Source organism: Lactuca serriola, chromosome 2, assembly GCF_051521515.1.
Source record: "Lactuca serriola cultivar US96UC23 chromosome 2, Lser_US96UC23_V15, whole genome shotgun sequence".
Classification (NCBI taxonomy): domain Eukaryota; kingdom Viridiplantae; phylum Streptophyta; class Magnoliopsida; order Asterales; family Asteraceae; genus Lactuca; species Lactuca serriola.
The window spans coordinates 38,895,595-38,921,824 of NC_136409.1; the positions used below are offsets into that span (position 1 = coordinate 38,895,595).

Genomic DNA, 26,230 nt, shown 5'->3' on the forward strand with positions numbered 1-26,230 from the left:
AGATACAAGATTGTATTTGAATCTTAGAACATACAACACTTGGTGAAGAACAATAGAATCATGTATTTGGAAATCTCCATAGAATTCAATTGAAGTATCATGTCCATCAGGCAGTCCAATTATGTGAGGTTGATGTAATTTGTGAAATGTAGAAAATAGTTCTTTATTAGAACACATATGATCAGTTGCACCAGTATCAACAATCCATGACAAATGAGATTGTAACATACTGGATGATTTGTAAACATTTGATGCAAAATGTTTAAAGGAAAACTTCTTACCTTCTTTCTCCATAGCATCAATTTTCGCTGAATTATTTACTTGACTTGTAGAAGAGGAAACGATGTTGCTAGCATTAAGCAAATGAAGAAAATGATTGTATTGATCTTCAGTGATTCCAATATCAGGCTTGATAGTAACATTCTGAGCCATGGATTTAGATTCTTACTTCTTTGCCTTTGTGAACTTCAAATTAGAAGGAAATCCAATTAATCTATAACCCTGAGACTTCGTATGACCATTCTTCTTACAGTGATTACAAACTAATTGTTTTTTGTTATGTTGAACATCTAATGAAACATGCATAACTATGGAATCAAGATTAATCTGGGAATTATTGGTGATACCTCTTTGCTGTTCTTCTTGAATGATTAAAGAATATGCAGTTGAAACATTAGGGAGAGGTTTCATCATTAAAATCTGTCCACGAAGAATCTTGTAGCTATCATTTAAACCCATCAAAAGTTGAATTAGGCGTTGTTCTTCAAGGAATTTATGAATAGCAGCAGCAGATTCACATGAGCATGGAGGAAAATTTTGAACAAGTCGCAGTTCATCCCAGACTTTTGTCAATTTAGTAAAATACGATGAATTTTTTTTCAGATCCTTGAGATATAGAGAAGATTTGTTGTTGAATTTGATAAAGAAGAGCTCCATTGGACTGCTCATATCGTTGATTTAGCTCATTCCAAATTTCAGAGGCAATTTGTAAGAACAAAACACTTTCAGCGATGTTCTTCGACATCGAATTAAGAATCCAACTAATCACCATAGAATTAGCTCTGTACCAATTTGGATAATTGGTTGAAGTAGTGAGAGGCTTCGAAATGGTTCCATCAACGAACCCTAACTTGTTCTTCGCTGATAGAGAGATGATTACAGATCGCTTCCATGAATTGAATCCATTTCCATCAAATGGAGTGTTAACAAGCAAAAAATTCGGATGATCAGATGAACCTATGAATTCATAGGGACTTGAATGATCAATAGCTAAATTGAATCCTGGTTCAGCCATTGAAGATGAAAAATACGAAAAACAGAGAGCAAATTTGAACAAAAAAAATCAAGAACAAAAGAATGAATCACTCATGCTCTGATACCATGTTATCATGAATGAAATAGAGAAAGAAAGAGATTGTAATGATCTGTATTCATTGATTGTCAAAGAAAGATACAAATACAATATATATATATATATATATATATATAAAAGAAGAAATAAGAAGTTCAACTACTTAACTGATATAGACTAACCAACTAACAAACTAACTAACAATGAACAATTAAATTACTAAATTGCCCTTGATTAGTTCTAACACATATAGAGGACTTAATTGGTCATTTATTAAAATGTAGGGGGTGTTTATGAGAGAATATATATAAACTCTCATAGTTTCTGTCAAGTGCCAAAACTGAACCATCTTTTTCCCCTCTTCTCGGTAAATTGCAAAACCCCGGCGCTCTCTTAATCCCTTCATACGGTTTCTGGTTGGAGTCTAATCTCCATTCGTTCGTAGCTGTCGAACTTCTGCCATTTGATCCAATCATAATCGCGATCGGTATGTTCTGTTGTACTCTTTATTTTTGCTCAGTTATAATACGATTTTCTTCTACTCAATCAGTGAACTGCATTTCCGCTACAATTCTTGTATTCACTTGGACAATTCTGCCAAATAACTTTCATCTGTGTGCTTATAGATGTCTGTTTGTTTGTATGTGTATATACTTATGTGAGTTTAATTTTAATCTTGAACAGAGATGAACGGAGGGTATGTTAACGGCGAATTAGGTCAGCTTCGAGCCACTATGCAAACAATCGAAATTGCGTGCAGCTCCATTCAGGTCTTCTTCTTTTACTGTTGATTGAAACTTGATTTGTTACCCCAATCGGTTGCGAATTATCAGAGCATTTGGTAAGAGGTGAATCATTAAGTGTGGGTTTTATGATCATGATTGATAAACTACTAAGCATCAATGTAAATTTGTCAATCTATAACTACATTCCTGCAAGTAGAAAACAAGTAAGATGTAATTCACATTTTCTCTCCTAATAATTGCATCATCTCCCCTGAAAAAAAAGGAAAAGATGCATTGTTGGTGGTAGCATTGCTAGATGTAAACATTTTCTCTCTCAGTTTCCCCTCTCTGCAATTTGTAAACATGCCTGTACTGAGAATATTAATGCCCTTTCATTTGTTTAAAATATTCAGATAAATGTAAATCCAACGGCTGCTGAGGCCACTATATTGTCTCTATGCCAGTCTGCTCGACCATACCAGGCATGCCAGTTTATTATTGGTAAGTCAAGACTCAAGAGAGTCACCTCATACTATGCTTAGATATAAGGTTTATAATGTGGTATTTATTTTTAAAACTTTACATCTTACTATGAGTAGAGCAAAGGCAAATGGGCATTCATATCAAACAACATATCTTTGCAGAGTACTATATATCATACCTATGCATCATAAACGGATATATACTTAACCTAAATCATATATATGTCATGAAGAGTATAACTCTTATTGCTATCTTTATGTTGGTCTATTAGATCATGTCAAATTACTCACAGTTTGGAATATTTCTTTCTTTTGGTGATTCTTTACTTTCTAAAAATTCTTACGTGTAAATAAAGTTCATGAAATTTAAGCCTTGTATCTAATCAGCTTCCTACATCTACATCTATGTCTGCGACCATGTGATACCACATAGGACAATCATTCATATAAATATAACCATGATGCCACTTAGGCAGCAAATCGTATACTTTTTTCATCTTCTTCATCATGCATTCATCAAAGATAGAGTGGATCATGCAACAACTTTCTTATGTGCCTTTCATTTTGTATTGCTAATCTTTCTTAAGTTGCTCCAAATGGCATGTTGATTTTCAGACAGTTTCTTTCATCTTGGAGTTATCCTTTTGACTGTTTATTAGACCACATCAGCTATAATGGGTAGATTTTTAAAAGTACAATGCCTTATTAAGAAAAAATATTACTGTACAATAAATGAAAGTAAGATGCTACAATAAGAAAAAATGGATGTAGATTGCTATTTTTTGCATTCAACCCTTTAACCAATTGATTGACTCTTGATGATCTAGGTAGATCCTTAATTGTTTCAACAGCCCACCTTCAAGAAATGATGTCTGTACTTAAACACACTTAGATCTAAGCATCTCATTTTTGTGATCAATGTTTTTTTGTTTGTAAAAAAGATGTCAAATGTTACAGGTTGGAAAAGAAATATTATTTTTGTTGTGATATCAACATTTGAAATGTTAGTGATCTCTTTACTATGACCAGAAAATTCTCAAATGGCAAATGCAAGATTCCAAGCAGCCACAGCAATTCGAGATGCAGCTATACGAGAATGGTCATTTCTTTCATCCGAAGAAAAAAAAAGCTTAATTAGGTATTTTTACAACTTGATAGTGATTATCTGTATTCAATATCAGTGAGACTTATCTTTAGAATGTCACCATTAGTGTTAATAGTTACATGTTACTTTATTAGTTCTTTGCACTTTGATCTTCATTTCTTTTCTAACAAAGTCATGTGTTACCGTGGTAGTACTTAGAATGATAAGAAAGACTTACTGTATGTAGGCATAATGATATAGTGAATATGTGAACTATTTAGCCATGTGTTACTTGGTAATTGATGTTATACTTTTTGCAGTTTTTGTTTGTCCTATGTAATGAAACATGCAAGCTCACCAGAGGGCTATGTTCTAACAAAAATTTCATCCGTTGCAGCTCAACTGATGAAAAGGGGCTGGTAAGTTTCATATAAAAATTCAATCACTTGGTATAATCTTTTTGTGTCTTCTTGCTTCACATATTTTTATATTATGAGTTTTTTTTTTTTTTTTTTTTTTTTTTTTTTTTTTTTTTCTGTAACTTAACTTTTAATCCATTAAAATAAATAAAAAATCTTGCTAACTGCTTCAGATTGTCTGGCCCTAGTGTAGGCTGGAACTTAATGCTGCAGAAAAGGATGGATTTTTCTATGAGGTAAGTTTCTCAAGTAACTTGTTAAAACTAATTATTATAATTTGTAATTCATAGATGGAAACTTCATTTTTTTAGTGGCTGAAACTAATTATAATTTGTTGGCTTCAGATAAATATGGCTATTGCTGGAAACCATGGACTAGAAGTGCAGTTCATTGGACTCAATTTCCTTGAGTCACTGGTATATGTTGCATAATGTTATTGAGTACACCAATTTTCTTTTATACAAAATTCTCATGCTAAAAAAATAATTTTGCAGGTGTCTGAATTTTCTCCATCTACTTCTACTGCTATGAGCCTTCCTAGGGAGTTCCATGAGCAATGCCGAAAATCTCTAGAGCATGATTATCTTAAGGTTTGTCATTTTGTTTCTCATCATCATTAAACCATTTCCTATAACGACTTATTCTTAAGGTCTGTATCTTTTCTAGAATGAATGAACCATCTGAATGAGACTAAATGACCATTTTACCCTTACATTTCGAAAAACAAATGTCACTATATTCTTCAATTTTAAGGCGAGAGGAAAAAAGAAAAAGGGCAAATAGGTAATGGATTTTGTGTTAATACATTAAGCCAAATTTTTTTGCTTGACCCATTAAATCATTCTGTCCAGATTAAGTGCTTAACCCATTAAGTAAAAAAGAAACACCACTTAGATTTGTTTTTTTTTTCTTGATTTTGTGTATATAAAGCAGGTGGACTGCATGGAATTTCACTAAAATGATTATATATCCCACCAACTTCATACAAGTGTATAAATAACAGAAGAAACTTAAATTCAAAAGGAATCTGAAAGTTGTACATGATTGGACCCTAGAAAATTTATCTTTGTGCTACTTTTTTTTTTTTTTGAAAAGAGCCAAAGCTCAGCAAACTTTTGTGCTACTTACTTTCTCATTTCTTTTTCCTTTTCTCTTTATTTCACAGAATTTTTATTGCTGGGCACTGGGGGCTGCACAAAGTGTTACTACTGAAATTACAAATTCTGATGCTTCTGTCTCAGAAGCAAGAGTTTGTACAACTGCACTTCGTTTCATGCTTCAAGTCCTTAATTGGGACTTTAGTAGCAGTGGTAGAGTTGCAAAAAACAGCATAGATGTTTATTCCTTTGTTGCTAAAGAAGATAGTAACTCCACTTATACGCTAGTCCAGGTAATACTTTATTTATTTATTTTGGTTGTCTTACATTTGAAAGCAACATGTGCATTTTAGACAAGACTTAATTGCATAACAAATCACCTTATGTTTGTTCTATCACCAGTTTATTTGCTGAAGTTTCAAATGACAGTTCTTCATGATCATATGTTTTTATGAAATTATATTTCAATAATATCATTAACAAAGTTAAATGTTTATATTAATTGAAATCCATTTTGAAAAGGGCTCATTTTAAAACATTTTCTTAATATAGTTGTGTGTGTATAGCTGTACTTTCCATAGTCATTAAGTATGGAAATAGTAGTAAGTGACAAAAAGGAATAAGAAGCACATACTATACTCTCATTTCACATATTCTGAAAAAGCAAACAGTCCTATTTATCAATGAATTAGTCGAACCAAAACATAGGTGTACTTTTGTGTAACACCTATTTCAGTCAATGAGCTTTCAAGATCCACATAAAAAGCATTGAACTTTCATGTTTGTTGCATCATTCAGCTGACATTTTACCATGAGTATAACTAATTTTTATACAATTCTTGAAGCCTGGCATTTCATGGCGTGATATATTGGTGACAAGTGGTCACACAGGGTGGCTTTTGGGGTTGTATAGTGTCCTCAGAGAGAAATTCTCAAGTAAAGCTTACTGGATTGATTGTCCTCTTGCTGTTTCTGCTCGAAAGCTCATAGTACAGCTTTGCTCTCTTACAGGAACTGTATTTCCATCTGGTAACCATTTCTTCTTTCAAACCATGTCAAATCTTTCTTCCTGTCGCCTTTTATTTATATATCTTTTTCGTTTTTTCTTCAATCATAGATGCTGGTGTTACACAAGGGAAGCATCTTCTGCAACTGGTATCTGGAATCATTCTATGGATTCATCCTCCTGATGTTATTGCAAAAGCAATCGAATGTGGAAGAAGTGAAAGGTAGTAAGTCTATCTTAGAGACTTAAACATGTCGAATATACTTAATTACTTATATACCCTCATTGATGTTTTGTTTTTACTTTTTATTCAGTGAATTGCTTGATGGTTGTCGTGGACTGTTATCCATAGCTGCTGTTACCAATCCTGTTAGTTTTGACAACCTCTTGAAACAAATAAGGTAGATAAATCATTGACTTCATGTTTCAAGTGTATATATATATCATATATGTATTTATTTATTTTGTTTTTGATCTGTTTGATGTTCAGGCCTTTTGGGACACTCAGTCTGTTGTCTGGCTTAATGTGTGAAGTTGTTAAAGACCTTATGACCAAAGATTTAGAAGATGAGCCATGGAGTTGGGTTGCACGTGATATCTTACTAGACACATGGACAACACTTCTAACAGTAATTATTTAAATAGTTTTATAAGAGTATTCATGTATAGTTACATGTTTCCTTTAATATAGTAATGCATGACTTGCTTTGTTTAAATCTTTTGCCAATGTTTTACAGGATACAAACAATTCTGGAGTGAAGTCATTGCTTCCACCTGAAGGAATAAATGCTGCTGCCAATCTTTTTGCCCTAATTGTAGAATCAGAACTAAAGGGTATGTTTGGACTTTGCAAGTCTGCATTACTTTCTTTTGAAAAATCTTGTAATTTTGTTTTTTTGTGAATTATACACAGCTGCATCAGCCAGTGAAGAGAAAGAAGACTACTTTCAACCCTCTGTAGTTGGTAACCTATATCTCAACTTGTCTTATATTTTGACTTATTTTATGGTTCTCTTTGAGGCATTATCTGTATCATGTCTTCTTTTTGTAGCCATGGATGAGAGATTGAGCTCTTATGCCCTTATTGCACGAGCTGCTGTTGATGTTACAATCCCTTTTCTTACTCAACTTTTTTCTGAGCGATTTGCAAGGCTTCATCAGGTATACATAACTTAATAGGTGTCCTGTTATTCAATCATGTATATCAAGAAATAATGAAGCATAATAGCACCATGGATTTTCTTTTTTGCAATTTTGTCACCTACAAGTGATTGAATTTCGTTTCACAGACACCAATTGGAAATTAAGATATGTGATATAGAGTCATCAATAGAGAGTTTAAAGCCTCAGTTTATATACACACTATTACCTAAATAGAAAACAAGAAGAACTAAAGTAACCCTATACTACAAAAATATTATCTAACAAGATATTATGTCAACTATTAGAAAGAAGAATAGGTGGTGTATAGCATGTCAACTATTGGAAATTTTGAAAAAAGGTTTCATCTCTTATTTTGTCTGTTCATCTGTCTTATTTCTTTTAATAACCATAAATCCTATCTGGTTATACTGTTTTTCCATGACAATCTTTGCACCTTCACAGGGAAGTGGAATAAATGATCCAACTACAACAATGGAGGAGCTGTATTCACTTTTGTTGATAACTGGTCATGTATTGGCAGATGAAGGAGAAGGAGAAACACCCTTGGTATGATTCTGTTAGTAGTTCATTTTATCTTCTAAAAGACATCTCTTTAATTATATAATTTACTTCTTTCAGATACCAATGGCTATAGAAACACGTTTTCCAGAGTATGTTGAAACAGACAAACATCCAGTAGTTGTACTTTCATGGTAACTAAGCATCACACTTTCCTTTCCTTTTTGTATCACATGCAGTATGTGATTGTAAATTTGTAATATAAGTATTTATAACAACTTCCTTCTCATTTCTCTTGCATAAATTTGTTATGTTTTTCAGGTCTATCATAAAGTTTGCTGAGCAGAGTTTAGATCCAAACATAAGAGCAGCTTTCTTTAGCCCTAGGCTTATGGAGGTAGTACTTGAAAAACTACTAATCTTTCTGATTTTTTTTTTTTGCTACAATCTTTATTTTGACTTGATTATATAGGCAATTATATGGTTCCTTTCACGATGGTCTTCTACATATTTGATGACAACTGGAGAAATGCAAAGTTACAGAAACTCCATAGATGAGGTTACACTGCTTCTGATGCAACGTTCCAGAGAAGCATTGCTTAGTTTTTCTGCAGAGCATACTCAGGGAAAAGCCTTGCTCAACATTATTGTGCGAATATCACTTACAACACTCATTTCATATCCTGGAGAAACTGATTTACAGGTATCCTATACCTATACATATTCTTCAGTATGCTCGTACTCTTTCATGCAAGTTTCCCTTATATTCAACCACACAATATCAATTTCTATACTATACATCCACACATACACATAATTACATAAATATCTACATGATGCAATATTTATCTATATATGTATAAATGTATTCATATATTTATTTCATATGTGTGTGTTACAGGCTCTCACATGTAATCAGTTGCTTGGTGGACTTGTTCGCCGGAAAAATATCTGTGCACATCTTGTCACATTGGTTAGTGTGACTGTCTTCTCTTTGATAACATCTCTAGTCTAATTTTTCATCAGACGTCTGTGTTATCTTAATAACTCTTTAACCTTTATAATAATTTGAATATCCAAATTCTTGTAAACTAATATACATAGCATATTGACTTGTGAAAATGGTTAATGAATATTAATATTTAATATTTTGCTTTTAATGCAGGAAGCATGGCGTGATTTATCTCATTGCTTTGCCAATGATAGAGTCATATTCTCACTAAATGCCACTCACCAAGTACAGTTTCTTAACGCTTTTCCACCTTTTTTTTTTTTTTTTTTTTTTTTTTCTAAACTCACAATAATCTATGTATATGGAAAAGTTAAGAGGCGTTATAATTCTTACTCAACTCCTTGACCCTCGTATCATTTTACCTATATAATTGCAGCGTTCCCTGGCTCAGACCCTTGTTCTTTCAGCTTCTGGAATAAAAAACTCAGTGGAAGCAAATCAGTAAGATATTTTTATTTTGTTTAATTTTTATTTTTTATTTTTTTTAAAATATTATCTTCTAATATTTGGTTATAATTTGTGAAAGGTACATAAGGGATCTAACAAATCATATGACAGCTTATCTTAGTGATATATCTGGCAAGAAAGATATCAAGACTATTTCTCAGCAGCCAGATGTTATTCTCGCTGTAAGAGAAAAAAAAATCAATCTTTAATAAAAATTCAAAAACTATTTAAACAAAATCATGAATTTTTTCATAGGTGACTTGCTTATTGGAGCGACTTCGAGGAGCTTCAAGTGCTTCAGAACCACGTACACAAAAGGCACTTTATGAGATGGGATTTTCAGTGATGCAATCAATTCTTAAATTTATTGAGGTTTACAAGGATGAGGTATTACTATTACCCATATTATCAAATTCATTATTGAGTCTATCTTATTTCCATATGCTGATTTTATGATTTTTTTTTTCTAGTCTGCAGTTGTGTATCTGTTGCTTAAGCTTGTTGTTGATTGGGTGGAGGGGCAAATCATCTACTTGGAACCTCATGAGACTGCAGTGGTTATTGACTTTTGTATGCATCTTCTTCAGCTTTACTCTTCTCACAACATTGGCAAGGTATCAAATTTGTTATCTTGTAGGAATATGAATGAATCTCATGATTTTTTTTTCTTCTCTTTAACTTTGAATTGCTGTCTAATCTTTCCAGATATCCGTAAGCGTTTCAAGCAGTTTATTAAATGAAGCAAATGCTGAAAAATACAGGGATTTACGTGCTTTACTACAACTGCTTCAAAAACTATGCACAAAGGATATGGTATGTTATTAGAATTAGACATTGCCTTTTTGTCAATCCTAACTTCTGGTTGATAAGATTTCACATGAACATTTAAAATAATATTCAAAATTTCAGGTTGATTTTTCATCTGCTGCCAATGAGGAACAACAGACAAGCATTTCTCAAGTTATATATGTTGGTGTTCACATTGTTAGCCCTTTGATTACAACAGAATTGCTCAAGTATCCTAAGCTTTGTTATGATGTAAGCTTTCAATTTTTTCTTTTTAATTTTTTATTTCAAAATCTAATGTCTTCTTTTGGAGTATAGCATTTTGCCCTGCTGTCACATATGTTGGAAGTTTATCCCGAAATGATTCCCAGATTGAACCATGAAGCCTTCAGTCATATTTCAGGAACCCTTATTTATGGCCTTCATCAACAGGTAAATAAATAATTTCTCATGGAAACTCTGGCAAAAAGAATAAAAAAAAATCAAAATTGATTTTGTTATAGGATGAAGAAGTTGTTGGGATGTGCTTGAGATCTCTGAGAGCCCTTGCAGTCTACCACTACAAAGAGAGAGGTGTTGGTAGAGATGGTTTAGGTCCACATGCCACAACCTATAAGGACAATGATGGAAATTTTCAGGATGGCATTCTTAGTAAATTTTTACGTTCTCTACTTCAACTAATCCTCTTTGAGGATTACAGGTAACAAGAAAAAACTTTTCCTACTTAAAAAATTATAAATATAATCTTAATTTCCTCCTGTGGTTTGGTTTGGTTTGGTTGTAGCACGGATCTTGTAGGAGCAGCAGCTGATGCTCTTTTTCCATTAATTCTCTGTGACCATGATCTTTACCAGGTATATATATTTCTGTAAATTACACTTTTCATCCCTGTGCTATATCAAAACTTTTCTATATGGTCCAAAATAGAATCTCTTTTCATTTGACTGTTTCTTAAGGTTACTCCCTGAGTAGTCCAAGTCAACAACAGTCCAGGTGTTAAATTCATGGAAATGACGATTTTGCCCTTTTGTTTTTTTCTGATTACTTCAGAGATTATGTAACGAATTGATTGAAAGGCAACCGAATCCAATATTCAAAACAAGGATGGCGAGTGCATTGCACTCGCTAACAACCTCAGACGATCTGTCTCCATCGGCCGACCGCTCAAACATGAGAAAGTTCCGGAAGAATCTAAACCGTTTCCTTATTGATGTTCGTGGGTTTTTGCGGGTGATTTGATTATATAATATAAACAACCTTAAACTTTTCAACGGCGGCTGACAAGTTCTTCCGGAACATTGTATTCTGTTGGGATACTCGTGATGATTAGACGAACGTGTAGCCGATCCGATTAGTCATATTCATACACAAGATTGTTTGTTGTTTTTTTTATTTGTTTTGTTTGTACAGTGTTTTTTCTAGTCTCTACTAGAAAATAGTGGATTTATTTGTTTGATATTTGGGTGTATTTTCATTGAAATGTCAAAAAAGGAAGAGTATTGGACTCTTAACTTTAGGTTCATGACAAATTCAGGTAGTTCTTGAAGCATTTAAGTATAAGACAAAAGAAATTAAAAAGATTTAATCGGAGAACATAGACAAATTTGGTATGCAATAATGGAATTAATCATTTCAATCTAATGGTATTAATATGTTTGTTTATGTTCTTTTTGAATTCAGGGGTTATCATTTGCATATTATTTAACTTTTGATCTTCATATATAGAGCAAGACATGTATATATATCAATGTTATGATTTTTGAATTATTAATCTAACGTGCTTCATGTGTGCCTACGTGTAGAGTATATTACGATGATTTGATTGTAAAATATGTTTATCTGAATTAGCTAATTATACCGATGGTTAAAAATAACAATAAAAAGCCCATACAATGAGATCATAGTTGTTTGAAGTACGAAATTCCATTTAGGAGTTTCGGTGTTCAAACTCTAGGACATCTAAAATATTGTTAATACTTTATAATTAACTTCTTACATGGGTCATGAGATGGGTTGATGTATAATGTTCTTATGGTGTGATTTACAATTTTAAAAAAAAATTATAACAAATAAAAATTACATTGTAACTATTTTTCGTACACAACCTATAAGAAACCATGAATTTTGGTATGAGATACAAATATAGTTAGAAATTCAAAATATTATTTTCATAAAGTTGTTTAATAAAACAAACCTCCCAAAAAGGTAATATAAAAACAATTACGAGTGAATCGACATACTCTTCACTTGTTGAAAAAACGAGCTAAGCTATGATATCATGGCCAAATTTTTTTTGAAACGTATTCATGTCAATAAAAATGACCAAACAATCTATCATCATATCATCATGACTTTGTTTCCCATTGGCTTTTTGATATAGGTATTGATAAGGTTCTAAAAAGCGTGAGGTGTGGCGTGGCGGCAAGGCCAAACCTCAAGCTTAACGAGTTATGGCGAGTCATGGCGTTTTTTAAGGCGTAATGTAAGACGATGATTTTGTATTAATTTATAATTATATTACCACATAAATATAAATTTATATCAAATATAGCTAGTTTTTAGAAGTGTTATATCAACAACTAATAACAGAAAGTTAATAAAAAACACAATACTTGTATGTCCGATTAGAAAAGGTATAAAAAAGAGCAAAAAACGTGTCTCAAACGAAAAAACATGCGCCATAACACGCCATAACGCGCCATGACACGTCATATCACGCCTTGCCACGCGCTACGCCTAACAGCAACGTTATGAAGCTTTTCGTAACGACGACGCCGCGCCTCACGCCATGGCGCGCCTTGGCGCGCCTTTTAGAACACTGGGTATTGATGGTTGTCAAGGCCAACAAAATTAATAACCCTAAATCTTTTATACTAAAATAATATATAGCGGTAAAGAGGTCGAATTCTCGGAGATTCATTCAATTTTATAACTCTATGGAAAATCTCTTTGTAAAAGAACTTGTAAAATAACAATAAAAATAAAAATGGGGTTTTAGTGTTTTTAAAATACTTGAAATAAAACTAGAATTAAACTTAAGATTTAAATGGACAATTCAACAAAAATAAGAGTTTGATGTAAAATCAATAAGGGAAAGATGGTTGACTTAAGGTTTCCTCACTTTGACTTTTGATGAACATATCATTAGAATCCAATGGTGAAATACTTGTTTTAAATCCTTAATTTGACTATCATAATCCAAGAAGCTTGAGATTACCTAGACTTTTCTTAGTTATTAAAATGGTTAGAGAAGCTCATAACAATTTTCTTAATCAAAGTCACAATTTCCATTAAGCATGTAATTAGTGAAAGTCAACTAGCATTAAGAACCAAATGAAAAAGGCCTATTGAAATGGAGAATAGGCCCTTTTCATTTGTTGGGTCTGCACTACTTAATCCATTAGCCCAGTTTGAGTCCGATCAGCTTCTAGCCCGTTTTTCTTCAAGTTTTCTTCAATTTGAGCCCAATTTGCCTTTTTCAAATCCTCTAAAGCTCTCGAAATTGCCTGATCATTAATTCTCGCACGCTTGAAAAATTGTTCCATCTTCGTTTAATTAAGGGACAATCTTCTTCAATGCTCTATCAATCTAAAACCAATTTTATGTATCACCTCCACTAGATATTAAGCCCAAAAATCTTTATTGTTCTCCAAATCCAATCGCCTCCCGAAGATCCCGCACCGCTAGTCTCCTTAAAATCTGCAATTATGCTTACTAAACTAGAAAGTATCTGAAATGGCCATAAAATAACAAAAAGGAAAATATACATGAAAATTAATTAAATTATGAATGAAATATGTTAAAATAAACTATAAAAAAAATAAATAAAATGAAACTATCAGATATATTACTCATTATTTGAAACAATATCACATAAAATTATGAAAATTCATACTCAATAATACATAATCAATGTACAAAATTATCAAACAAATCAAAGACTAACTTTATAGTTAAAAGTTTCGGACCATTTATGTTAGGCCAAAAAAATTATTAAATTTTTTAAAAAGATATCGATGCAGTGGCGAGGCTACATTGTTATTAAGGGTGTTCATTGACATCTTTGGTTTTGAAATTTTTTATTTGAGAAATTAAATATCTTCTTATTTTTTTGTTCCTACCAATTTTCTATAAAGATTATATAAAAAGTTTTATATGGATATCCATTGAGAAAAAGGTCGGACATATGTGGTTAACCAAAAACATAAACAAATTCTTTTTAATGGTTTCTATTTTATTTTTTATTTTTTATGTTGTAATATTACTGATATTTTAGGAGGGTAGGATTATCAAATAAAATATTCTCTAATGATTTAAATTATCAAATTAATAAAACACAACATGGATAACATATCAGACGGTAAATGAATAAAAGAAGATTGAAAAGAAAAAGAAACCCTAAAATAACCAAATTTATAAAAAAAAAAAATTGGGTTACAAAAACCGTCAGACCATCTCTGCCCATCTCCACAAAAATATGTTGATTTTTTGTTGTCGGCGTTTGGTTCAACGGTTTTGCTTAAAGCTCATTCTGCTGCCGACCATCAAGTTTCAACCTCAGTTTTGTCGTCTGTCGTCCACCGTGAGGCCTTTGGTGTTTGGCCTTGACCTTCCTGCAGGTTAAGCACCTCTCGACGTACCATGCTATATCCTGCTTCATACGGGGTCACCAGTAATTAGGACGGAGATCTCTATACATCTTCGTTGCCCCGGGATGGATGAAAAATCTGGATTTGTGCGCCTCCTCCATCAGGATTTGGCGCATACCGCCCGTGTACGGGACCCACACTCTACGTTGAAGTGTCAATAGCCCGCGGCTATCATAGTCGAAGGAGGAAATCTGACCCACAATACGCTCACTCTTCCGGTGTTCTCCTTCATAGCCTCTTGCTGAGCTTCCCGAATCCGCTCCAAAAGCGGAGTCACTACTATCATCCTCAGGCAGATGTCTCTGATCGGGGCTGCGAATGCCTTGCGACTAAGTGCATCGGCCACAACATTGGCCTCCCCCGGGTGGTAGAGGATCTCGCAATCGTAATCCTTCACCACGTCCAACCACCGTCGCTGTCTCATGTTCGGATTTGGTAGGCCCATCAAGTACCTCAAGTTCTTGTGATCCGTGTATATGGTACAACGGACCCCATAGAGGTAGTGTCACCAAATCTCGAGGGCAAAAATAGCTGCCCTTAACTCCAGGTCGTGCGTCGGGTAATTCGCCTCGTGAGGCTTCAATTGCCTCGAGGCGTAAGCGATGATGTGCCCTCTCTTCATCAACAATGCGCCTAAACCCGAGATAGATGCATCACAATACACTACAAAATCCTCAACGCCCTCTGGCAAGGCTAAGATCGGCGCCTCGCACAACTTCCACCTCAAAGTCTTGAACGCTACCTGCTGCTCAGGCCCCCCAGCGAAAGACAACAACCTTCTTCATCAGTCGGGTCAGGGGTACCAATATCTTGGAGAAATCCTGAATGAAGCTCCGATAAGAGCCTGCTAAACCGAGGAAGCTCCGAATCTCGTATGGAGACCTCGGAACCTCCCATCTCATCACGACCTCGACCTTGGCCGAATCGACCAGAATACCGTTCTGGTTGACTAGGTGCCCCAAAAACTGCACCTCGCGCAACCAGAAGTCGCACTTGGGGAACTTTGCGTACAAGCTATCCCACCTCAAGGTATCCAAGACCTCTCGCAAGTGCCCTTCATGCTGCTCCTGGGTCTTAGAGCAGACAAGTATATCATCAATAAACACTATCACTGACCGGTCTAACATCGGCCTGCATATGCAGTTCATGAGGTCCATGAACGCGGACAGGGCATTGGTGAGCCCAAAAGGCATCACCACAAACTCATAGTGCCCATATCGAGTTCGAAAGGTCGTCTTCTGCACATCCTCCTCCATAAACCTCATCTGGTGGTATCCTGAGCGCATATCAATCTTGGAAAACCAAGACGCCCCCTGAAGCTGGTCGAATAGATCATCAATCCTCAGGAGTGGGTAACTGTTCTTCACCGTTAGCTTGTTCAACTCTCGGTAGTCTATGCACATCCGGTGCGACCCATCCTTCTTTTTCACGAACAAGATCGGTGCACCCCACAGCGAGTTACTCGGCTGGATGAACCCCTTGTCTAACAGCTCTTGCAGCTGTGTAGACAACTCATGCATCTCTGGTGGGGCCAATCGATATGGTGCCTTGGCTATGGGAGCTGCACCAGGAACCAGATCGACTCGAAACTCCATCTGCCTCTCCGGAGGCATCCCAGGTAGATATGCAGGGTCGTTGGAGCTAGTTAAGAAACTCCATCCGACCCACTCTTTTCTATCCGTTGTGTAAGATGCCCCTGCTACCTCTCCTTATCTTGCTCATGAATACCATTACGTATTACTGAGACCAAATAATTCTCCGAATAAGAGGTCTCTCCCTACAACGGTTGGACTCAAACAAGAGCTGCGCAATAAGGCTAAACCTAACCTTCTGAAATTATTTAGTCCTCGTAATATGTAACTTAGCGTATTCGGTTACTAGTTAGTTAGAGATAACTGCAATGCTTAATAGCATAAAGCAAGCAACATTCAAGCATTGAGTAACCAAAACCAAGTATATCATAATCAGGCCATCATATCACTGACTAATCAGTACTAGCATGCAGTTCAAGAGATACATACAACATGCATACAAGGCATCATTCCTAGACCCTTAGCCCTAATCTAGCATGAAATTCTTATACACATATAGTAGGCATACAAGGCATCCTTCCTAGATCCTTAGCCATAATCTAGCATGCAATTCTCATAATCATAACATATATCATAACGAACATGTATGTTCTCTTGGGGAAAACTTACTTGAGCTTGGCGGATTGCACGCACCACACTCCTTGCTCTTTATCTAAACCCTTATTTTAAATTTTAGAAAAATTATTTTTTTGTAAAAATCTCTCAAACCCTCGATTTGAGTCCAGACCCAGACACCCCCGAAGGTGTGTCTGAATCCCTGAAACTAAGACTCTGATACCAACTTGTAACACCCATAAAAATACAACCCAAAAATTTCATTTTTAAGTTTAACAATCATAAAATAAACCATATCATTTTTCCTAAACCATGTGGATATAAAATAGTTTAGTTGTGCAATCCAACAATACATATAAAATCATCATCAGAGTTATAATCCCAAAATCACTAATGCGGAAAATCATGGTGTGATGCGATGCGATCAAGCCGGGCCTTTCCCCTTTGAGCTGGAAGTACTTGAAACCAAAACTGAAAACTGTAAGCACGAAGCTTAGTGAGTTTCCCCCACTATAACACATACAAATCATAAAATACTGTCAGACATATCTGGGTGCCCGTCCTACCCTGCTGAGCATACCTAGGTGCTCAACCTACCCATGTCAGACATACCGGGGTGTCCAACCTACCCATGTCAGGCATACCTGGGTGCCCAACCTACCCATCGGTTTTATTCCAACCGATTACAGGGTCTATTTCACCCCTACCACTACCACATAAATCATGTATATCACACATAAGCATAAAGCAATACATACCACCTTAATAACTATCACAAAGACCATTATTAAGTCATACAATACTAATGGGCCGACATTGGTGCCTTCGACCCACTATTTTTATGAAGGGAGACTCACCTCACTGTGTATGCTGAAATCTTACTCCCCGACTGGCTCGTAGCTACTCTCCCTAAAGCACAATAAATTTCCTAGTCAATCATTGGGTCCAAATAGGGTCCTGTTATGGCCCAAACTACTAATTCATGTCCCAAGTAAAGGTTTCCTAATCCTTGGCCTATTGGGCCTCTTTCTCTCAAGGCCCAACTCCTAAGTAACTTAAGGCCCAAGTCCATCCATATAAGTTTGAAGGACCAATAAGGCCCATTAAGGCCCAATACCGTATATCCTAGGTCTAGGCCTACAAACCATACTCCACAGTGGGTCATAAGGCCCAATCACCTAGGGCCCAAAACCACATTAACCACTCTACATGCGTATGCACGATGTACTTGGCGTACGCCCGACGTACGCTGGCCTTGACCAGAAACGGGATACTGACCAGGAACGCACATCGTACTAGGAGGTACACCCAACGTTCCTACCAGTCACTCTAAAGTCTTTCTTTTGACTTAATCCATTAAGTTCCAACGTTCAGAACATAGATCTAGGTCCTTTAAGATGTCCTAGACCATAAAGTTACAAAATTTATGTATTTGCATGCATGGATGGGGGTTAAGACATGATTTAAGTCCTTAAACACACTTTGTGACCATCTACCACTTGCATGGTTGTGGCTTAACCATTAAGGCCCCATGAATGCTTCCAAGAGCTCAAAAGGACAACTCTTATGGGCTGGAACTACCAAAACATAAGAAATCTCAACTATGGAGTCAAAATGTCACATAAAATACCCCAAAACTACAACTAAGCATGCAATGGTCAAGTTTGAAGCTTGATACCTCAAATGAGTCAGGAAAGATGTCAAACTTCTGGATCTACAAGCTCTCTTCAAGTCCTTGCTCCTTCTTCAAACTCCCTGCTCTTCAAAACCACCAAAACAACACCAAAATGCTCAAAGTAAGCTCAAGATACATGCAATGGAGTTAAGGTTCGAGTTGGGCACTGAGAGAACAAGGGAGGCTGAGAGGATAAGGGTTTGGAGGGTTATAAGTTGTTTATATAGTGGGCAAACCCTAAAATTTAGGGTTTGTATCTGATCACCCTACGCCCAACGTACGCATGAGGCTCCCTGTTCCGCGCCTCTCATATGTACGTCGTACGTACACCCTGTACGTCCAATGTACGCTCCGCCCCAAAAATCCCAACATTTTAATAATTATAACTTGAATACAAAGCAATATAATACTTGATAAATCTTGGACGTTACATTGCACAAGTATAAAAAAACATCCCTTAACCCTTGAGAACCCTTGAGAGAGCATGAAACCGAAACTCTTTCTTCCTCTTTTCTCCCTCTTGTTCGGCCGAGAAAACACACACACACACACAACCCTAACTAGGGTTTTTGCAGCTCAAAGGAAAATCGACACACAACCTTCGTGTGGTTGATTTTCATGCTTGCTTGGATTGCTAGCTTGAGGTACGACTAGTCGACTATGATAGAGAGATTCTACTCAGGGCCAACCATTAGCTTTTTCAACCAATGCAACATAGTTGGCCCATTTACATAAAGCTCCCAAAATATTAGTATTCAATAGAAAACATATTAGAAAAGGTCTGCACCGAAAGGATAGGCTAATCAAAGTAGTAAACTCTGCCTTTGGAGTGATGTGGAAGATTGAAAAACGAAACAAGGGAGATAATCAAGACTCTACTAAAAAAGAATACACGAGACGCCAAAAGGTGAAAAGGAAACCAACAATCGATACGTAAGTATCATCCTCATCAATAATTTAGATTACCTCCCACTTATATACTATAATTTGTCCTCTATTATTAGCATGAGCTAAGTGAGTGTTGCAACAAGGACTAGGTCAACTAATCTTTACCTAGACAACCAAGTTGTCTTAACAACTTGTAGTTGCTTGAAATTTTGGACAACTTAGCATGGTGACTTATCTGAGTACAACCTGTGCAACAAACTTGTAAAGATTTGAAGATATGAAAAGGAGTTTGTTTGATGTTTAAACAAAAGTTAAAGATAAGACTAACTTGACCTCAAGATTACCATAAAAGACTCTATGTTTGTATGAGATTGGTTTACCATTGACTAGATTAGTATTTATGGATTATCAATCAACATTATAAAAAGTTAATTAGTATGTTAGGTCAAGAGTTTTGTGTAAGATTTCAGAGAAGATTCAAAGAGTTTGTCAAATAACTGAGGTGCGTCTTAGTTATTCTCTTTCTGTTCAGAAACTAGTTTCAATTAATAAGAATTTAATTTTAAAGTATTAGTCTGTGTTCTAGTATCGTATGATTGCAACGTAAAGGACCAACACTTTCTTTCTCCTCGACCACTCATACTACGTTATCCTGTCGCGTGGAACATAAAAGAAACCACAAAAGAATAGTAAATAAAGCACAACCCATATATATATATATATATATATATATATATATATATATATATATATATATATATATATATATATATATATATATATATATATATATATATATATGAAAAAGTTCAATATAGAACCATTATAAATGGTTCTCCAAGGAACCAAATATTTTTTTTTCAAGTTTTAGAGCTTATTCTTTATCGGAAAAAAATATATATCTAAATTCATAACTTCACATTGTGAATGCTAAAAAATAAATTATATATATTTTGGATTCACCGTGTGAATTAGATTCTCATTGTGAATCTGTACAAATTCACGCTATAAATTTGACGAAAAAAGTAATTTTTTTTTATCGAATTTGATATCAGTGGAAAAAGAATAAAAAATTATGAATTTCTTCATTTTTAGTTTTTTATTGATAAAAATAAGCTCTAAAAGTTGAAAAAAAGATTGGTTTCTTGGTACAATGGTTAATAATGGTTTTCTATTGAACCTCACCATATAATATATATGTATATATATATATATATATATATGTATATATATATATATATATATATATATATATATATATATATATATATACACACACACACACATCGAAAAAGCTTGTTATAGCATGCATGACTTGAAGGCTTGTATTTGCCGCCAAATTTTAATAATATGTCGCCCCAAGTCATATCTGTATATAAAAATGAATAATAGTAGAAAATACATATATAGAATTATTTATTATATACAAAATTGCCGCCTTAAGTCACGCCTTACAAACGACGTGACTTATCAAAGCTCGTAAAAACTATAGGCTAGATATTATCACCAAGTCACGACTAATGTTATTGAGAACCTTTATATATATATATATATATATATATATATATATATATATATATATATATATATATATATATATATATCTGTGTGTGTGTGTGTGTTGTATGTGTGTGTGTGATTCCCTTATTTGGCAAGAAGGAAATGAAGAACAAGAACAAAACTAAAAGTTCTTTCTAGCTCTCCTTTTGGACGAGCTTTTTCCAATGGTAATAAAATATCTCGACTTGTGTTAGTATATCCTAACTCGGTGCCACATGATCTCTTATGTTTATATTTGGGCTATTTAGAGAGTTAATATGAGACTCCATGTATATCTTACATGGTACTAGAGTTTGCGTCTAACATCTCCATGATTTGACACATCCATGCCTATCCTTATCGAGCCTCTGTCTTTAAGAGGGAGTGTTAGTGTATCTCACATCAGTACGACACAATCATATATGAAAACTATATCAAACATAATATGGAAATTATCCTAACCTAACAATATGGTAAATACTAGCATTTAATAACTTGGTCCGACCAAGATTTTGTTTTTTTCTCCGTCTGTGAAGCGTATGAATTTCTTGGAATGTAGATAAGACCAAACAAGGGAATGAATGGATATGAGTTATAGTATCATTAAAAGAAGGGGAACTTATGGGAACATCCCACATCTCTACCTTAAACCCTTTCAATAATACGAGTGTTGAATTACCATGAGGCACAACCATGGAAGTAATGAAAAATAAAGTTTTGTAGTTTGACAATTTGTTCTACTTGTTCAAGTTTTGTTTTTAAAGAGAATACTAAACTTTTAATGACAGTGTTCATAACACATACCGAAAAAGTACCAATGAAGTTGACCACTAATGACTAGTTCGAAGACCTAATAACTCTCTAATAGGAAAAGAAAGCATGATCTTTTAATGTAGGTAATTCGAACTTGAGAGTGAGAGTATAATTCACAGTAATTGCGAACAAGTCTCTTAAGGAAGTCGTATGCCTCCACTTTCATATTCGTACTTGGAAAAAAAACCTTCCATGATAAGAGAAATATTGTTCTCACCACACAAAAGATTATCTTGCAATAGACCCTTTCTTTCTAATGTCACGTGTTCAAAAATTCCATATTGGGATGTTCCTATAGTGAAGCCTTAAATCTTGATCCAAGTGATCGCAAACAAGTCCCTCATACTCACTAGGATTGTTATGGGGAGACATGTCGTATTAATCTCAGCTTCGTCCTCTGCCTCCATTTCGGTTCCAAATGTAGCCAATGACTCACTATTTGAGGAATATTCCAAAGCCCGAAGACTTGTTGCACTTCTACTTTCACTTGATCTAGAAGAGACTTGTCAAATGAAAATAATTGACATTCCTGCCCAGAAGAGAAAACCAAACAAATCTAGCTAAAGTATAGAATAAGAAAATATGCAGTTTCCCCATTATATTGATGATGTGGCAATTTTTTTAAAAGAACATGAACTATATGAACTTTAATTACATGATTAGGGTGTTAACCCATTGCAACCATGGCTTTTAGTTTTCAACCCAATAACTCATTGTCTGTTTTATGTGCCAAATGAGAATAACTAGATTCATCTTTGAACAAAGTGTGTGAAAGATATTACTACATTTAGTTCTCCCTCCATTCATTGCAATTCGATCAATGTAGAAAAATCGATGGCAACTCTTTGGTATTAATATAAAACAACATTGGCATATCAAACAGTGTTTAAATTTGATTTTGAATGTAGTTTGTAGCACCTGGTTCTTGGTTCGTATTCTGTTATTAAATCTTCATTTATTTTTGCATTTTTGGTCTTGGACTCGGCGAGTTGAAGGACCAACTCGCCGAGTAGAAGCGAGATGAGGCGCGGAGTTTAAGTTGTGGACTCGGCGAGTCGAGTCCCGGACTCAACGAGTAGACCCTGTTTGGGAAAAAACCCTAATCCGAGGGTTTGCACCCTATTTAAACACCTTAACTCAGCTTCCTTAGTCCCATTTGCTCCCAGAAGACCCCCATAGCAAACCCTAGCCGTTTTTGAAGCAATCTAAGGCATTTTGAGTGATTTTGGTGCTTTTGTGATCCAAGGAAGGAAGGAAAAGCTTGAAGGATCAAGAGGAGGCTTGAAGGACTCAGTTTTGGGCATCATTTGCAGACTTCAGAAGGTATAAAGTCTATACCTTGCTTGTTTTTTTGATAGATCCCATTTTGGGGAGTTTTAGGGCTTTTCTAAGCCATTTTGGTCACCAACCATGATTGCAAGCATGGTTTGAGGTTGAGGTTTTGGATCTAGGTCCTTAGAGGGGTTACAAGGCAGAAAGGAGTGGCTTTTGCACTCAAGGAAGGCCCCATGCATTGTGAGAGCTTGTTTTAGGACCTTTTGAGCTTAAAGTCCCATGCAAGCACGTAAAGGTTGTAACTTTACGTGCTAGATCGATTGTAGAAGCATAGATCTACATTTTGATCAAGTGTTGTACATCAGAAAGCGAAGATTCAGTGAGTGGTTATGACCAACTCGGTGAGTCCTAGGTTCTGTCCCATATCAGTTGAGGGTCATAAGAACCCAGTTGAGTGTGGAAAGGTTTTAAGGGGGTCCCAAGGGGTGACCCAACATTCTGGACTAAGCCATTGTTTTGGGAATTCATGGGACTCAGTGAGTGCATGAGCAGACTCGACGAGTCCAAGGCAATCTTCATAGAACTCGACGAGTTGTTCATCAACTCGGCGAGTCGAGGACAGAACGTGTTCATAGGATGAAGACGAACTCGACGAGTTGTTCATACAACTCGGCGAGCCAAGGAAAGGACTTGTGTATCAGTTGATGTTGAACTCGACGAGTTGTTCATACAACTCGGCGACTCGGATGAGGATTTAGTCGATGTTCATTTAGAAGGAAAACTCGTCGAGTCATCGCCTAAATCGACGAGTAGAGATGGGTATGAGGTCTAATGGAAGGTTAGGGACTCGGTGAGTGGGCGAGCCAACTCGGAGAGTCAGGTCAACTAGAAGTTGACTTTTGACTTTGACTCGGTCAGGGGTAAAATGGTCATTTTACCCTAAGAGTAGATGTCAGTTTCCGACTAAGTGTTTTGTGGGAATTATAGCCGGAGGATTTCCGGAGCAGCAGCGGCAGCAGTCAGAGGATTCCTGCACAGTTCAGCAGCTACTACGAGGTGAGTTACCTTCCAGTAGCGATGGGTCTACGGCCACAATGTCGGCCCACCAGTAGGGTTCGTATGACAGATGATCGTCTTTGTGATATCATCTAGGATTGCTACTACCTGATATGTTATATGCTGGCATGATATGTTGTATGCGATAGTAGTAGAGTTCGGTTGTTAGGACCGAAGGGTAGTTAGACACCCCAGATACGTCTGACAGTATGTGATGATATGTTTGCATGTTGGCTTGTTATGTTATATGCGATAGAGGTAGTAGGAGGGGACCAGTCCCCAAGTTCGGTTGTTAGGACCGAAAGGTAGTTCAGGCACCCCAGATATGTCTGATAATATGTTTATGATATGTTATATGTGATAGTAGTAGTATGGGGTGAAATAGTCCCTGAGGTTCGGTTGTTAGGACTGAAGGGTAGACAGCACCCCATAATGGCTCGACATGGGTAGGTCAGCGCCCCAAAATGGCTTGACATGGGAAGGAAGGCACCCCAGAATGGCCGCAAGGGTAGGTCAGCACCCCAGAATGGCCGTACGGGTAGGTCGGCACCCCAGAATGGTCGTACCGGGTAGGTCGGGCACCCCAGAAAATGCCTGGCAGTATGTATGTGATATGATTGTATGGTATGTGGTACGACGGCAGAACTCACTAAGGTTCGTGCTTACAGTTTTCAGTTTTGGTTCCAGGCACCTCTTCAGCGAAGGGGAAGGAGCTGGCGCGGTAGCGACACATCATACACACACACATTGGTTTTCCGCATTTATGAGACGTTCTGGGATTATACTCTGACATTATTATTATTTTCATGTTTTGGGTTTTCAGACACGAGATATGTTTTATGAAATGATATGATCAGATGATGTTTTGCTACAAATGTTTTACAAACCACTTAATTAAAATGAAATTTTTTGGGCGTGAAAATTGGGTCGTTACAAGTTTGTATCAGAGCCATGGTTTGAGGGATTCGGACACACCCTCGGGGGTGTCTGAACTCAAATCAAGGGATTAAAAGATTTTGAAAAAGGAAATGTTTTCTAAAAGTTAAGTAAAGAGTTTTTGAGAAAGAACGAAGTGTGTGATGTGCGCGACCGGCCGAGCTCAAGTAAGTATTCCCCAAAGTACCCATACAAGTTTATGTTACGTTTATCAGTTTCAGTAGAACAACATGCTAGAATAGGACTAAGGATCTAGGAGTGATGCCTTATGTGCCTGCTTTATTTGCTTCAGCTTATGAGAGTTGCATGCTAGAATTAAGCAGACAGCAGTAGGATAGCCTATCTAGGTTATGCCTGGTAGTATGAGCTTAGCATTATATGCTAGTTCAGCTTCTCATTATGAGGACAGATTTGCTTGAGTAGCTTTCCTGCGTCCGAATGCTGCTTGCTTTGTGCTTTGTGGGACTCTGAGTGATGGGAGTTAGTCATTAGGTGAATACGTCACATTACATGTGATCAGGGTTGAATAATCTTAGAGTGCTGGATTTGGCCCTATTGCGCAGCTCTCGTTTGAGTCTAACTGTTGTAGGGGCGAGTATGTTACTCGAAGGATTATCTGAGCCTCATCACATGTGATGGTATTCAGGTAATGGCTAATTGGCATTACAAGGAGGCCTTCAGCAGCTGAGGACCGGTTTGGGTGGAGTCAGAGATTTTTCCTAGGGTAAGCCTAGGATAAGAGTAGCAGAGATCAGCAGTGGTAAAAGGGATCTGGTGGAGTCAAGGCAGTCCTTGAGGAAGGTACGGATAGATGTGGAAGGTAGTATGGGCCCGTACTACTGAAAGCAGAGGATCCGTACCCAAATTGAGGAAGGCTAAGACAAGACCGAAGAACTTGCAATGGATGTGATCCCTTTAGAGGTATCAGTATCACTAATAGTTGCCTGTATGTATTGCTGAATGGTGGTACTACGTCAGAGGCGAGCAATTGGCAGTCTGGAGAGGGATCGGGTTCGGGATCAGGTTCCGAGCCCGTAGATGAGAGGCTACGCGAGTGTAATACCCCGTTTATTTATTTAATAAATAAGTAAAGTAATAAATAGACAATAGCCCTAAAAGCGGAATAGTGTGGCAAGAAGTTAGTTATGGGGGTTAAAAGTCATAATTGAAAGTTTAAGGGG

The 26,230-nt window shown here is 36.1% G+C and overlaps 2 protein-coding genes across 5 annotated transcripts; one reads left to right on the forward strand and one right to left on the reverse strand.

Annotated features, from left to right (window-relative positions):
• Positions 1-853: 853 nt before the first annotated feature.
• Positions 854-1,294, reverse strand: LOC145089174 (uncharacterized). Its single transcript, XM_079027651.1, has one exon. It carries the CDS (start codon positions 1,292-1,294, stop codon positions 854-856), a length of 441 nt encoding a protein of 146 aa, XP_078883777.1.
• Positions 1,295-1,689: 395 nt separating this feature from the next.
• Positions 1,690-11,600, forward strand: LOC145086166 (exportin-4 protein). Of its 4 annotated transcripts, XM_079023913.1 has the most exons (32): positions 1,690-1,838; positions 2,036-2,121; positions 2,490-2,577; positions 3,588-3,696; positions 3,963-4,061; positions 4,255-4,297; positions 4,406-4,477; positions 4,556-4,651; positions 5,227-5,451; positions 6,004-6,187; positions 6,276-6,387; positions 6,479-6,565; positions 6,655-6,793; positions 6,902-6,998; positions 7,078-7,128; positions 7,216-7,325; positions 7,770-7,874; positions 7,947-8,020; positions 8,148-8,223; positions 8,299-8,529; positions 8,728-8,799; positions 8,992-9,063; positions 9,215-9,279; positions 9,365-9,467; positions 9,541-9,672; positions 9,756-9,899; positions 9,991-10,098; positions 10,195-10,323; positions 10,390-10,503; positions 10,575-10,771; positions 10,856-10,925; positions 11,122-11,600. In XM_079023913.1, the coding sequence occupies exons 2-32, from the start codon at positions 2,038-2,040 to the stop codon at positions 11,308-11,310; spliced, it is 3,477 nt and encodes a 1,158-aa protein (XP_078880039.1). In that variant the 5' UTR covers positions 1,690-1,838; positions 2,036-2,037; the 3' UTR covers positions 11,311-11,600. The 4 variants fall into 4 exon arrangements, 2 of the variants coding, with proteins under 2 accessions (XP_078880039.1, XP_078880040.1); XM_079023914.1 differs by lacking the exons at positions 7,947-8,020; positions 8,148-8,223; positions 8,299-8,529; ... (10 more) ...; positions 10,856-10,925; positions 11,122-11,600 and adding an exon at positions 7,613-7,665; XR_013700311.1 differs by lacking the exons at positions 5,227-5,451; positions 6,004-6,187; positions 6,276-6,387; ... (19 more) ...; positions 10,856-10,925; positions 11,122-11,600 and having other exon boundaries at positions 4,250-4,297; positions 4,556-4,620.
• Positions 11,601-26,230: the final 14,630 nt, after the last annotated feature.

Bases quoted from the DNA above. Each gene is read 5' to 3' on its own strand.
- LOC145089174 (XM_079027651.1), bottom strand. From the start codon at position 1,294: ATGGCTGAACCAGGATTCAATTTAGCTATTGATCATTCAAGTCCCTAT.
- LOC145086166 (XM_079023913.1), top strand. From the start codon at position 2,038: ATGAACGGAGGGTATGTTAACGGCGAATTAGGTCAGCTTCGAGCCACT. The intron at 7,326-7,769 runs GTATACATAACT...GCACCTTCACAG, and splicing joins GATTTGCAAGGCTTCATCAG to GGAAGTGGAATAAATGATCC. The intron at 10,099-10,194 runs GTATGTTATTAG...TCAAAATTTCAG, and splicing joins AACTATGCACAAAGGATATG to GTTGATTTTTCATCTGCTGC.